This window comes from Cryptotermes secundus, unplaced genomic scaffold (assembly GCF_002891405.2).
Source record: "Cryptotermes secundus unplaced genomic scaffold, Csec_1.0 scaffold143, whole genome shotgun sequence".
NCBI classification, from domain to species: Eukaryota; Metazoa; Arthropoda; class Insecta; order Blattodea; family Kalotermitidae; genus Cryptotermes; species Cryptotermes secundus.
This window is the reverse complement of record NW_019741301.1, coordinates 840608-856029: the sequence shown is the minus strand read 5'-3', so window position 1 is coordinate 856029 and position 15422 is coordinate 840608. Positions and strand designations below refer to the sequence as shown.

Genomic DNA, 15422 nt, shown 5'->3' with positions numbered 1-15422 from the left:
TACAGCGCTTTTCACTGACAATACACACCCTAATAATACTGTATATTAAAGGTAGGCCTACTCACCAAATTACAGTAGATTACATCAATTGTTGTGCCTTACTGTACCTAGATACGAGTACAGTAATCAGTTATCTTCATCTGTTTCCTGTTACTTGCCCAATACACACTTTCTAAATTACGTTCAATGTCCATATCAGAGAAATTCAGGAATGAAAATGACGTTACATACGAGGTTGATGCATTTGTGCATGTCGTACTAAGCAAGGTATAAAAACAGTTGCTCTATGAGGAATTAGTTCGTACCATTGAATAATTGACGCAATAGACAAGGTGTCGCAGAAACCGATGTTGCTATAACCAAGTTTTACTGTATATATACTTTTACCTTGTAATTGTGTGTGAAGCCTCTGTGGTCTAGTGGTCAGAGTTCCTGACTACAGATCCAGGGGTCCGGGTTCGATTCTCGGCACTACCAGATTTTCTGAGAACGGGGTCCACTCAGCCTCATGAGGATAATTGAGGAGCTATTTCAAGGAAATAGCGGCTCCGGTCTAGAAAACCGAAATTAACGGCCATGGGGATTCGTTACGCTGACCAAGCGACGTCCTCTATCCTCTAAAGTTTGCACTAACTTCGCCAACAAGCGGTGGTCGCTCGGTCGATATAGTTCGCTTGTTTGTTTTATTTGTTTGTAATTGTGTTACTTTAGGAGAATGGTGAGAAAATAATACATGCCAAAAGGGTTAATGTGTATAGGATGCCCAGCCAGGATTCTGTTAGTACAATCGTATGCATAGACAAGAATGAGCTCATTCTCACTTTAATTGGCTGTATATTTATATGTCAACATATACATTAGTAGCACTGTACAGAGATCATCTTGCAGAATAGTATTGTCATTATATTTAATTTTGTGCTTAAGTATTAATAGTAATATTTTTGTGGAAATGGGATAGCGCACTCATGACTTTGAAAACCAAGGAAATGGAGTTTGATTCCCAGTAGAAGAAAGAAATCCATCTCCTCTCAGTAGTGTTGAGACCATCTTTGGGCCCCACCCAGTCTCCTATCCAGTGGGTACCTGGGGCTCTTCCTTTGGAATGAAGCAGCTGCAACAGGAAACCAGTCACCTGCCTTTAGTTGGTGCGATGGTTAAACAGTGCATGGACTGACACCTCTGTTCTCCCATATGTCTTCAAGGTATGGTGCGTAATTTAAGTACAGGGACAACTTTACATTTCTTGACATCTCATAGCTCAGATCCTTAGATGCTGGCCTTTTACTTCAGAGGCCTGGGTTTAATCCCAGGTGACTTCATGTAAGATTCATGGTAGATAGGTGGCATGAGAGCAAGATCTCCTGGTTTCTTCGATTTTCCCCCACTGATCATCATTCCACTATTGTTCCATGTTTATTTATCACTCCTCCATGCGGTGTATGCAAGCCCTGACCAGACAGTACATGGTCACATCCTAAGACTTTTAATTTCGAGCTTCATCTATGACCTGGAACTTCCCTGTTTACAGAGCAGGAATTTAGTTTTCAGAAAAACAATTTTATTTCATTTAACTTCCAAATGTTATGTTTAAGAACAAAGCAGGTTTATGTAGATTATGTGCTGCTGAGAAGAGATAGTGCCATGAATTTGGCTCGAGCACTAATGCATCTGATTTGCATTTGGAAGATATGCAGTTTAAATCTTGGTCAAGGTACTGACTATTCTGACTGAAGGTTTCCTTGGTTTTCATCAGTACCTCATATTAGGCCAGGACTGCTTTCTCCAACAACTTGGCAATTTATTATTCACCAACATCAACTTATATTATACCTTAAATTACTGACAGCATTTAAATAAATTGATTATAAATAAATACTACTCATATAAGAGTATTGAATGACTGACCAACCATCGGTCACAACATGGCTTTGAATTTAAATTTGACTTATGACAACCCAGCCTCTTGTCAGAGAGGATATTACATAAGGACTATGGCCGCAAAAGTTCAATTGCAAAAAAAAAAAAACTCTGGCCATGATCCTCAAGGCTTGATGCCAAGGTGAACTGACTGGCAGTAAACAGTCACAAAGCAACTCTTGACTCTGACTCTGATTTTATGTCACATCATTCTCTGAAGATGAGGAGAGAGGTGATCCCTCAAACATGGCAATTTTTAACCAGTTGATAAGGCTAATAGTCTGAGAAAATCTTATCAAGGGGCCTCTTGATTACGTCTACTGGGTTTCAAGTATGTTCAGGAATGTCAGAATATCTTACCTCCATCTAGTGCCGACATTAAGAGTGTAGAGCTTTTTCTCTGTTCATCCATAAGTTATTGTCCTAATGGTGTTGAATTTATCTGTAGGAACAATTTTACCTTCAAACTTACAACAGATTAATATTAGCGCTTGCTAAAATATCATTTCTGTGCTGCTTGAACAGGGAGTTAGATGCCTTTATATATGACGGTACAGTACTGGACTACCTGGTGGCTCAAGATGAGGACTGTCGTCTGCTGACTGTGGGCTCCTGGTATGCCATGACAGGATACGGACTTGCTTTCAATCGCAACTCCAAATATGTCCAGATGTTCAGCAAGAGCCTGCTAGACTTTCGAGAAAATGGTAAGAATATATAAATTATTAATACATCCATGTCTCTTCTTAGAATAGATAATAACAAAATAAGGTAGCTGTTTATTTGTTTGTTTTATATCAAACTTATGTAATAACCTGTTACTTAATGTTCATGAACATTTGTATAACAGATCTATTTTCTATATGCATTTTTAATAAATTTCATAAATTGTATAAATAATGAGGAATATAATTTTAAATATATGATTGTTACCATTGTATCTTTCATAATTCAACATAATTAAAACCATCCAATAGGGCATGCATATTTAATCAGTAACTGATCACATGCTGCCTACGTACTTGACTATTCTGTTGTCTACATGGGTGTTCACAAAATGTAAATGGTATTAGAGTTTTTAAAATTCACATCAGTAGTAAGTGCCGGAAATGGGGTTAGATTCTCTTAGCCAGTACTGATTTCATTCCAGAGGGTGTCATTTTGATGAAAATGTTTCTCAGTGTCCTAAGAAGTCAGTTATCACTCTGAACAATAGGACATATATGAATTAATTCCAGATTATACATTTTAATAATTTCCTTTCGTTACATGTTGGTCATTTTCCTGGTTATTCTAATGATTTTGAACATCTGCCTAATTCTGAACTGCAGCATCTACCTAATTTCGAAAAGCCATTTACAAGTGTGTCTAAAATACGCTAAAATATATAGGTTATGGCCCTTAGATGCAAATATCGAATAACAAATTTGTTCTTTGTTGTTTCCATCCTGTTATTGTTTGTTTGTCTATTATAATATGCACTATGCTACAACCTGAAAGGTCACAGGTTGATTCCCAATTAGGTCATTGGCTGTTTCAATTGACTTAATCCTTCCAGTCACAATATAAACCTGGGGGTCAACTCAACCTCTAACAGAATTGAGTGCATAAGGCTGACAACTTCACTGCCATCTGTGAGCCAATTGTATAGATAATGTAGGAGCCTCAACGTCTTACAACCATATGGGCCTCCATGGGGTTATTACAGGGATATATATACAGGGTGTCCCAGGAGGAATGTGCCAAACTTCGGGAGGGTGTTCCTTATGTTAAAGTATGCCGATATAACCCAAAACACCTATGTCCAAAGTTGAACGGTTACGGAGATAATGGCCAGAGAAGTGTCAAACTTTGACCGGGGTTACACACTTGTTGATTACAAAATAGATATTAAAACTGGCAGGAATATGTGGATTCTGTAATGTTAATAATGTACGTAACATCAAACCAACTTGTGAGTGACGGAAAGCCATAAAATTGAAGTACAAAATACTCGCTCGCCATGTCATAATTGTCCTTAGGTTTCCAAGCAGTATACATAACACATGACTGGCGAGCGATGACGTAACGTGCTGACTGCGCGTTCTGGTATGAGCCAACTACATAAGCACGGCTAGGGAGTATCATCGCACTCAAGGACAAACATAGATAAGGGCTCTCAGCTGAGAGGTACAGCGAGGTACAGTGCTTGGACCTGCCAGAAGACCACACTTTTCTTGGGCCATTATCTCCGTAACCGTTCAACTTTGGACATAGGTGTTTTGGGTTATATCGGCATACTTTAACATAAGGAACACCCTCCCGAAGTTTGGCACATTCCTCCTGGGACACCCTGTATATATATATATATATATATATATATATATATATATATATATATATATATATATATATATATATATATATATATATATATATATATATATATATATATATATATATATATATATATATATATATATATATATATATATATATATATATATATATATATATATATATATATATACCTATATATATATATATATATATATATATATATATATATATTTTTTACTTCTTGCTGTCCTGTTCAGTGCTAGTGTTTCAGGTTAGACAAGTCGAGTCAAGTGATAGAGGGAACACTGCTAAGGAGTAGGAAAGAAATAGGAAAATTCCTGTATATAGAGACAGAGAATAATAAGGAAATTAGTCTAAATACATAGCAGCTAGAGGATAAGAAAAATACAGAGTAAGTTGGGTAATGGCACTTATATCAAAGAGTCATAATTTATTGCATTTCTTGTGTACCTCAGACATGAATGTTAAAATTTATGCAACACAGCTTAGTCGGTATGAGGATTAGGCTAGATGATTGAGGAACTGAGGTTTGATTGCTGGTAAGGGAAAGAGATTTTTCCCTTATACCCAGTGCCCAGATTAGCTTTGTGGCCCACCTACACTCCTGTCCAATGGATACCATGTGCTCTTTACCCAGGGTTAAAGTGGCCTGGACATGAAGCTGAGCACTCACCTCTATCTAGTGCCAAGGTTAAGAATGCCATTCCCCCATATATCTTCATGGCGTGGTGCTTAATGCACAGGAGCTAATTTACCAATTTGTACCACCACTCTGTAAATGTATACAGTTCATCTGCAATGTTTTCCATTAGAACGGGTGCTGAGACATGCACAGTTCACAGGTATTTTGGCTTGGCAAGAAATTAATGGAGAGGGGAGGACGCAAGGAAACATAGAACATATAGTGTTGCCAAATGTAGCATCATGAAATTTTGATTTTCATAAAACGCGAATTTTGCTAAGTGTCAGCTGCCAATTCTAATGAAAAAACACTGCAATATTATTAGGACAGTGAAAGTTAGGAGCCTACAACGGTCTGAGTATGTGGCTTGGATAAGGGACAAGGAATCCATACAAAATTCTGATGGGGTTACCTCCTGAAAAACATCAAGCATAAGAGACAGAATGCGATGAGAAAACAGTGTGAAGATGGATTATAGTAAGATAGGGGCATAGATAACACTTCGGTATTAATGTTATGGAATTTGAAGGTTCTTCTAACACACAGCATTAGTTATACCCTATTTAGTGTACTGGGCAACCTAATAAAAGGATTAAGATTAACAAACATTTAATTTTCAGGGTCAGTCTTCAAGGCGTGATTTCTTCTTGTGCTAATAGGCTGTTGGTGTGCTATGGTATCACTTATTTGTAAAATAATTAATAGGAAAGAGACCCATAATCTGCAAGCATGACAAGAAATTTCATCTTCGGAACCACGCCTGCAAATTAAATCGTTAACCAGTGTAGCAGGATGCTGAAATACAATGTTGTGAATATTTGAAAAGAATGTTGGGATTCTTATAACAGGCGATCTGGAGAGATTGCGGCGGTACTGGATGACGGGGACATGTAAGCCCGGGAAGCAGGAGCACAAGTCAAGTGATCCCCTGGCCCTAGAACAGTTTTTGTCTGCCTTCCTGCTGCTCATGTCAGGCATCCTGTTGGCTGCTGTTCTGTTAGCCCTTGAACATATGTATTTCAAATATGTGCGGAAACGTCTGGCCAAGACGGATCAAGGAGGGTGCTGTGCTCTCATCAGTCTTGTGAGTATAAACAGTGCTTGATTATCCTGCTTCCTTGTTTAAAGTAACAGGAATTCAGAAAAAACTGCGCAATGAAAAGGTTCATGATTTGTACTCCTTGTCCTGTATTAATGGAATGATCAGATCACCACCATCTGTGAGCAGAGTGTCTAGAAAATTTGGGAGCCTCAACATCTCACAACCCTGTGAGCCTTCACGGCCAGTTACAGGGACAGCTTTACATTACCTTGAGATATTTATAGTTTCTAGTGATTAATGCTTGCATTTTTAAGGATCTGTTGTGTTCTAAAGAATGTGGGATCTTAAACAAAATTTGATCTCATGTAATATGGCATTTGCTGTGAACCCACCCAGACCAATGCCTAATGTCTTTTAGCACAACGAGCCAATACCAGACTTGAAATGTATTCAGTATTTCTGGAAAAAGAATATGCACCCAGCATAAATTTTCCATGGAAACACTCCTATATATATGTTGACTGGACTGAGCTAGCTATCGAGAAGTTTATCTACTATTTTTGCAACACTATTAAACAAATTAATAACATGAAGTTTATTAGGTGTGTTTCACTTTCAAGAAGAAAGGATTCAGAGATTATGTTTCATAACTAACTATCAGATTTTCATAATCAAGGTATATTGGTGAACAGAAATCATATAATAATTGGTAAAAATGAAGTTAATGGTTATTTTACTAATAACTAAATTATGAATAAAGCAGTCTTCTGGGCTGTGGCACCGTGTAGATGTGGTGTTAACCGACATTTCGGAGGAACATCAGTTAACACCACATATACACGGTGCCAAAGTCCAGAAGACTGCTTTATTCATAGTCACCACAAAAATCTCAAATCTTACACAATAACTAAATTGTTTGTATAAACTGATTTCAGAGTATGGGTAAATCATTGACATTTCGTGGCGCAGTCTTTGAGGCTCAGGACATTTTAAGGCATCATCGTTGTCGGGACCCCATATGTGATACACATTTATGGAAAGTAAAACATGAGCTGGATCTCGCACGCATGAAGATTAGACAACTACAGAAAGAACTGGAGGCACATGGAATTAAGCCAAGCAGGAGGTGAGTCAGTTTGAAATGACACAAATTAATATATTTTGTGATTTCTCATAAGTATAGAAATGTTAATCCAGTGGTCATGGCTCATTCATTTTCAAATATACTGTACTTAGCATAATATGAATATAATTTCTTTCATGCCTTTGCTGATGTTACTCATATTGACTGAAGGCATGAAATAAAATTACAGTATTAAACAAACAGTTTCACAGTTTTGAATCTACTGAAATTTCTACATTTAATATAAAACACCAAAATTATTGTAAACCCAAAATTCTCCCCCAGTTATGGTTGGTTAAATGTCAGTAGTATGAGGTTATAAAATCTTTAAGATTATTTCCTACATTGGCCATCTACACTTACTATAACAATTTACTTATTAATTTACTATCAAACACATACTGGCTTGTTATCAAATTTTCAGTTCCTCTTAGATCATAGTTTGTAAATCAGAGACACTTGTATAATTTGTGATATACCCTGTATATACTCTGTCGATGTTTATTCTATATTTAACCCAATTTTAAAAAGTGTCTTACTTTGATTAGTATATTGTCCATTTGTGGTTACCCTTTTCTTATAAATCTGAATATGTAAAAAGAAATTATCTTGATAACACATACAACAGACTTGAATTCAGCCAAGATTATGAAATGTTGGGCAAAACCCCCAAAATTTTCAGGTATTTTGATTTTAATTATGCCGCACTTAGGCATGTACACATGAGGAGTAACATTTAGGAAGAGAATTATCGATTTCCTGAATGACTCTTGAAAAACTATGCAGTTTTTACAATGAATGCTGTCAATTACTGGCTGTGTCATACGACGAATACTAGCCTCATCCTTGCAATATGGCCTACAAAAGAGAACTGTAATTACATACTAGAAACTTGAGCTACAAAAGCCTAATATGTTTTCTATGTGCTAAAAAATACTACGTACCACAATTAATTTTTGCTTGGAATCCAGAAACGACCTGATATTCTAATATTATTTTTAAGCAAGTGGAATGCAAGTTTTGTTGTAGGTTTACAGGTAGCTCATCATAACAATAAACATTATGTGCATAAAGTAATTCCTATTATAAACTCAAATTAAAATTTCATATTTGGAAATTACTATTTCATGGTAGTAAATTTTCATATCCTTTACTTGATTTTAGTTTCTGACCTTTCCTAGGATTGTGGTCAACAATATATTGTGTATTGCTTTCACAGACCATTGTGCCTTCATGGCTTCCTACTTTCTGGTAGGGTTCATTTTGTTATTACATGAAGTTCTTGATATTCAAAATATTCCGTCCTACTGCTGATGAAAGTGCATGGAGTCCAAAGGCATTGGTTTATACCTCACAAGAGACAAATATTTGACTACTTGTTCATGAGTGTTGAGTTTTATCCTGCACCATCAATGATTTTGTTTGCTTTTTATTTGAAATTTATCACTTCATTACATTATTGACCTGAATTTTAATAACTTCTTGTTTCTATTCAATTTTGGAAGAAGATCTGCTCTTACAGTTTTAAAATGATGACCACTATATTTATATCAACATAAAATGCATGATAATAAATTGCTTTTTGAGAAGCTTAATTTATGTTCACCAGTATGTGTGACAGTCTGCTTATGTACAACTCTCTTAAGAGAGCATGTACCAGTTTCAGTCTTGTGCCTGTATGATCAGTTTCTGTGTCAAAGAGGCATGGTATGTAAAGAAATAAAGCCTTTGAATACTGTTAAATTAATATTTCAGCATTCAAACTTCAGAGATTCCTATTTTTGATTAATGATTTTTACAAATGTGCAAACCTAATCAATACATTTTACTACAGCAGCATGCTTGTTAATTATAGTGTCTACCGTTTTCCTGACCCTCATATTTCCGATATTTTTTTTCTGCTTGTGAACTATATATTCGAATTATCATGGAGTCATACTGTCTGAATGGTGTACAAACTTCCATGACTCTTAGAAATGAATTTGTATAGTCTGCAGACCAAAGATCAGAAAATAAGAATGCACTGCAGAGTGATGACACAGTGTAGAGTTAGGCCAATCTGCTGGAATTTCAGAGATCCTTGTTGTTTCCATCCTCGCAGTGACATGACTAACTACTGGCCTCTGGCTGTGAGACTCAAAACTATGGACCTACACCCTACATATTAGCAGGTTTATTGGGTGGTCACTTTGTCCTGAAGATGGAGATAGAAAGAATCTACAAAATACCGGTCATGTGGGTAACTTCTACATAGTGGCATCACCCCAAAATAGGTTCTACATTAGTAAGTAACTGCTGTGAAATTTTGATGTCTTCTGTGAAAATATAACGTTAGTCACACATTTTAAATTTGACCGAAGTTCTGTAGTTATTCTTAAAGGTAAAGTTGTCCCTGTGCTCTACTAATTAAGCACTATGCCATGAAGGCATATGGGGGAATGGATGTATAGATCCAGAGTTTCTTGACCTAGGCACTAGTTAGAGGTGAGTGGTCAGCTTCACTCCCCAGCCGCTTTACCCCTGGGAGAGAGCCCCTGGTACCCATTGGATAGGAGGCTGGATGAGCCTGAGAGCTGGTCTGGATGACGTTGGAGAAGAGAACATTTTTGACCCTACTTGGTTTCGAACTCCAAGTCCTTGGTCATCTAGCCTGTAGCCAGTCACTATACCGACTGTGCTACCCCAACTCCTCAACTTAGATCATATGTTCTATTACATGAAATTTTACCATATAGTGCATATGAGTGAATATTAAGATATGCAATTAAACAGTTTGAATGCCATTAAACAGTTACAGACTGAAATAATGACTAGTGAATGATGAATTGAAAAGGATGTGGAAGAAGTGGTTGTGCCTAATTTGAAGTACTATCTCATTGTTTGACTGGAGAACCTCATGAAAAATATGATAAACCTTGGTCAGGATTGTCAGTGTCTGGATACCTCCAGACTATAAATCAGAAACACTATACACTTGAGCCTGTTTGGTCAGTCACTTAGTTGTTAAGTGAAAACAATATATTGTAATGTCTTATCAACGCATTGCCAGGCAACAGCTCTGTAAACGTGGTCCAACACACAGTAAGAGAGGAGGGTGTGGTTTCCATGTCCACAGTAACATCAGGTAGTGGTGGGTGGTAGTCACGTGATATGTGTTTCCTGTGATGCCTGTCCATTCCTAACCTCTATAAGTGACAGAATTAGTTCGGTTCAGGAACGAGTCAGTTCTTGGTATGAGATAGTCACGTGAAGTTCGTAGTTAAAGCAGAGTACAAGAACTCAGCCTGTGGAGATTTGACGTGTGATTTTATGTGTGCTGTAGCACAGTGATGTTGGGAGTGCGTGGATTCAGTGAGACTTTTGTAGTTCCTGTGTTATAAATCCATGAAGCCTTTATGTATGCTGTAGCACAGTGATATTTGGAGTATGTGATTTAGTGAGACTTTTATAGTTCCTGTGTTATAAATCCGTGAGGGCTAGTGCAGCGAGACTGAGAAGATTAGTAGGGAGTAATTGTAAATTGTGTAAATCGGCAATTGTGTTACAATTATTTGTAGTTAATGGACCTGTAAGTATCCAATAAATCTGATTACCAATCGAAACCTGTTTCATAGTCACTGTGACACGTGACATCATCACCAGTACTTTTTCATCATTGGACCATATTCTTGACAGTTCTTCTATACCTAGTAAAAGGGAACCTGTGCATGTACAAAAGCATACAAAATCCTGTTGGCAAGTTCAAATATGGCAGCTCATACATAATATGGTAACAAGAAAGAACAGGAAAATAAAATAAAATTTCATTCTTAAACAATCCTAGATGATTTTTGTTATATGGCAAGTTTCCATACTTGGTATGTATGTACGTATGTATGTATGTATGAATGTATGTATGTATGTATGTACATACATAAATATCTGTCAGTACAAATGTGAAAAATACCCTATTGCCATACATATCCCCCACTCTGCAGTATGACTCTATGAAGACTAAAAATCTACAAATATATCTCATTTGATTCTGCTAATGCATTTCTGTCATATTAAGACACTTTGTCCGCTGCATGACTTAGCTTTATTCTTTAAACCTATCTGCTACTCTCATACACATCTAGTAAAATTAAAGTATGTCATCTCACAATCAAAGATATTTATATGTTTGTTCCTGCTTGTTACTGTGCCCTCAGTGAATGACGATTGTTCAAATGAAACCTGTTCCCATTACTGCTAGAGAATGCATTTAACTGAAGGTGATCATGTGGTTGTGTTCATGAGACTTCAGAAGCCCACAGAGTTCTTTGAAAATGGGATCCATCAGTTATTCTGTGACTGTAATGCCTGACTCAGTGTCCATGTGGGTCCTTCTTAAGAGCCCTTCTGTTTCAACCACAACATCCCCCAAAATGGTTTCATTTGAATAAGCCTCATAGCAATAATACTAGCCATCACTTTATATGCCACATTCTCCTGTAAGCACTTCATATTCTTTAGAAAGTCTTGATCCACATGTTGTGGTTCAATAAACACAGTTCACTTTCTCTTAGCAGGCTGCACTACAGGAATTATGGTATGGTATAAAATTGTCCCTATCTTTGATTAACCATCATACCCCGAAAATATGTGGTGGTGTGGAGGTATCACACTACATATTCCTAATGTCACATATGGTGCCACGAATATTTGACATTTTAGAAAGCTTTGTGGATTTGAAATAAACTCCTTACACTGTGTAGAAAATAAGTATAAGTATAAAAAATTATCTGATTTGGTTGATTCAATACAGAGAAAAATATATTACATTATGAATATTAAAAATATGTATTTCAACATTCATATTAACTTCATAAATGCTGAGAACACTGAAATTTGATTTGTCAAGTCTGTAAAATGGCTACCAGATTCTCTGAAGCTGGGCTAGACAGATCAAACCTCGAGAGGCAAATCATAGCACAACATGTCTTATCCTAACCTTATTTAATTAATATAGTAATTTCCTATGGTTCAGAAAATATTCCCTCTGTCACTCATAGGTAATTACACTATACACTTGGCTTACAATTAAGCACACAAGACACATCACCCACCAAAATATAGATGCAATATTTCAGTGACTTAAAATTTTAAATGTAGCATCTACACAGAAATTTAATGTTATGGTACTGGAGTATGTCACTGAAAGTAGCTCAAAGTTCTTGCACTGTTTCTGTATCCTTACAAAACAATGGCTTGAATTATATTTCATATTGTGCACTTTTTTCTGCATCTTATTCCTTGTCTTTTAATGCATATGGTACATGAAAGAAGGCAGAACTTGACCTGTTGGAAGAATTTGCTTGCTAATATTTCTCATGGTCCTACAGCTTGCCCTCACAATTATACCATTGCACCTAAGTGACAAGAAGCCAACATGGAACTGCTCTTCAACATTAACTTAAATATGATCATTTTACTCATAATCAGTGCTTCTTTAATCTTGTATTCACAATTATGTGTACTGACAAGCTTGACAGAAGTCTCTATTTAAGATAATTATACATGAATAAATGGTGCAATAAGACCAAAATATTGTTAATATTCTCTGGAGTCCTACAAAAAGCATAAAATAGTGATTTAGAATGTGTCTGAGATATTATGTGAATAACAATGATAAGGTTAATATTGTAAGTAGTACCAAATTGAAATTAATATTGGTGATCATGATCTGAAATTTAGCTGAATAATGCTGAACATTCAGTTTGTAGCAGTCAACATGTATTACTGAACAAGAATGTATTTTAATATTTACCTCATAACCATTAACTCAAAATTTCTGTTTCTGAAAGAGTTAGCTTCCACTTGATATCAATTACATCTTCCTTTAAAGGTTTATGCCCTTTAGACTTTCTCTTGAGATATTTACATAAAGTCTGGGAAATTTTAGCAAAAAACTAAAACACAGAAAATAAAATTTTTAATTATACAGAATGTATCAGAACTCAACGGCAAGTCTTTAGGATCAGACTCTTCATATAGAGAGAAGAAACAAAGTGTATGACAACATAGTTCCGGAAATGCATAATTACAGAGTTATCTGACCTTTTAGTAATGTTAGTGCAATCCGACACTCCTAACACTGTTGCACTGTTACACTGAATACGTCTGTAACGCCAGCCAGAACACTCTGGTCACATATCAGAGGAAATGTCACAAAGTGACCTCCTCCTGTCTGAATACTGGCCTCTGCTCGTCATCGCATTGAGTGCCGCACAAGATCAAAAATGCCCGGTGTAGTGCATACTGTCTGACAGGCTACCACATTGCGTGCATGGAGAGTTGGTACATCAGGAACAGCAGTCGAATATACGATAGACTTTTAAGTGTCCCCACAGCTAAAAGTCGAAAGGGTTTAAGTCAGGAGAGCGCGGTGGCCAAGCAATCAGTCCACCTTTACCTATTCAGCACCCAGGATAATGTGCATTAAGGTGTCTGCGGGCAGATAGACTGAAATGTGCGGGAGCATCATCATGCAGCATGATTACTTGTGTAATAACTGTAACCGGTGTCTCACATTTTTATTCCGGCAAACAGGATGTGTCGGCGTACACTCCATAAATTACAGGCTCAGATAACTCTGTAATTATGCATTTCCAGACCAATATTGTCACACACTTTGTTTCTTCTCTCTACATGAGGAGTCTGTGCCTGAAGTTTTGCCATTGAGTTCTGATACATCCTGTTTATTGCGGAAGAGTGGCTCCATTGTTTGGCGGGCAAGTAATTGCTATATTTGTCTATGCGTGCTCTTGTGCCTGCTGCCTGCTGTGTTACACAGGACGAAGAAGAAACGTGAACCATCCTGCTGGATAACCTGCTTCACCCGGAACGAGCCGGCAGGACAGCAGGCACCCCAGTAAGTGCATAGTGGCACTTCACTCCACCCCCCTACCCCACATTTGCATGATAATTCCCAATATTTGGAATTCAGTATCATGGTCACTAACTTAAATGCTGTTTCTCATAAATCATGTTGAATTTAGTAGTATTCATATTGTTTTTCTTTCATATATATATATATATCAGTAATAATATGCCTTCAGTTTACAGAGTACAGTTAACTAAATAACCAACTAATTATAGAATCTCTCTGCAATAAAATAATATTGGTGTTGTGTGAGATTACAATCGCGCATGCGTGCTTCATCACCCCACACACTTCACTCTCGAAGCCAGAGGCTGAACATGCCCGAAACTTCTGTATCCGCTTTCACGGCGACACACACACAGCACAAAACACTAAAATCTTAAGTCACCACGGTGAAAATCTGAGCTAATTTCTCTGTATTTTCAGAGTATATCATTCTGTCACATCCGTCAACATTCGGCTCAACCATTCTCTAAGAGGCAATAAAAATATTTTGATGAATATGACCATTGCTAGGCAACGGCTCGGTAAACACATTCCCGGAGTTACGCTTTCATCAATATAAGGACATCCGTTACTAGGTAATGAGCCAATAAACACGAATTTTAGGACAACAGAAGAAATGTGTTTTCCATGGGGTCCGTCACTAGGAATTGTCGAATTTCAAAACTGGATTTGCAGGAGTACAGAAGAGCATAAGGAGTACAACGGAGAACGTATAGTTCGCTTACGAATTCAAACCACAGAATTTGTTTTTTGTTTCCATGTATCGTGTCTATTTATTTAGTGATATGTTGGGATTTTGGACTTTATCCATCGTCCTGGTTTTTAAGATAACAAAAACACGACGTTTCGGAAACTGGATCTGTTTCCATCCTCAGGTGAAGGAAAACACCTATTCAGTTACATCCCTTAGAAAGAGCTTGCCTCAATCACTGGACGAACCAATGTCACAAAACATGAAGATTATAAACACCTGAGACCAGGCTAAGTCCATGAGAGCTAATAAGAAAAATATTCATAACAAATTGTAGCAAACACTTACAAGCGTGGAACCAGGATAGATAGATCTGTAGAAATTTATGCCACGAAAGTAAACTCATGACCAGGTCCATGACCCCACGGCATGGAATAGAAAGAGGAACTAGTAACAAAAACTAATAGTGTTTAACCAGCGTCAGCAATGGAGTAAATCGCGTCTATCTAATTTAGAACTTAATAGAAATAAATAAAAGCATATATCACATCATACAGATCTTCTATGTGAATTGGTGACTTCATTGCTGATAATGGGGATCCAAATGGGAGAAAAGTCCAAACTGGGTTGGCTAATTGGGTTGGCCGAGCATGCCATATGGGCCGCTTCCTTGTATTTCCTATACCTGATGTGGCTTTCAATATCCAAAATCTTAGC

At 37.0% G+C, this 15422-nt stretch overlaps 1 protein-coding gene across 7 annotated transcripts in view; it reads left to right on the top strand.

Annotated features, from left to right (window-relative positions):
* Positions 1-15422, top strand: part of LOC111872690 (glutamate receptor ionotropic, NMDA 2B) — a 567290-nt gene that overhangs the window by 539626 nt on the left and 12242 nt on the right. For 4 of the 7 annotated variants that reach the window (XM_033754795.1, XM_033754792.1, XM_023866810.2 and 1 more), the window contains 4 exons: positions 2443-2624; positions 5788-6023; positions 6917-7107; positions 13919-13996. In XM_033754795.1, the coding sequence (XP_033610686.1) occupies positions 2443-2624; positions 5788-6023; positions 6917-7107; positions 13919-13996 (687 nt within the window). The remainder of the gene's footprint in view (positions 1-2442; positions 2625-5787; positions 6024-6916; positions 7108-13918; positions 13997-15422) is intronic. The other 3 variants (XM_033754794.1, XM_033754793.1, XM_033754791.1) reach the window with 1 other exon arrangement.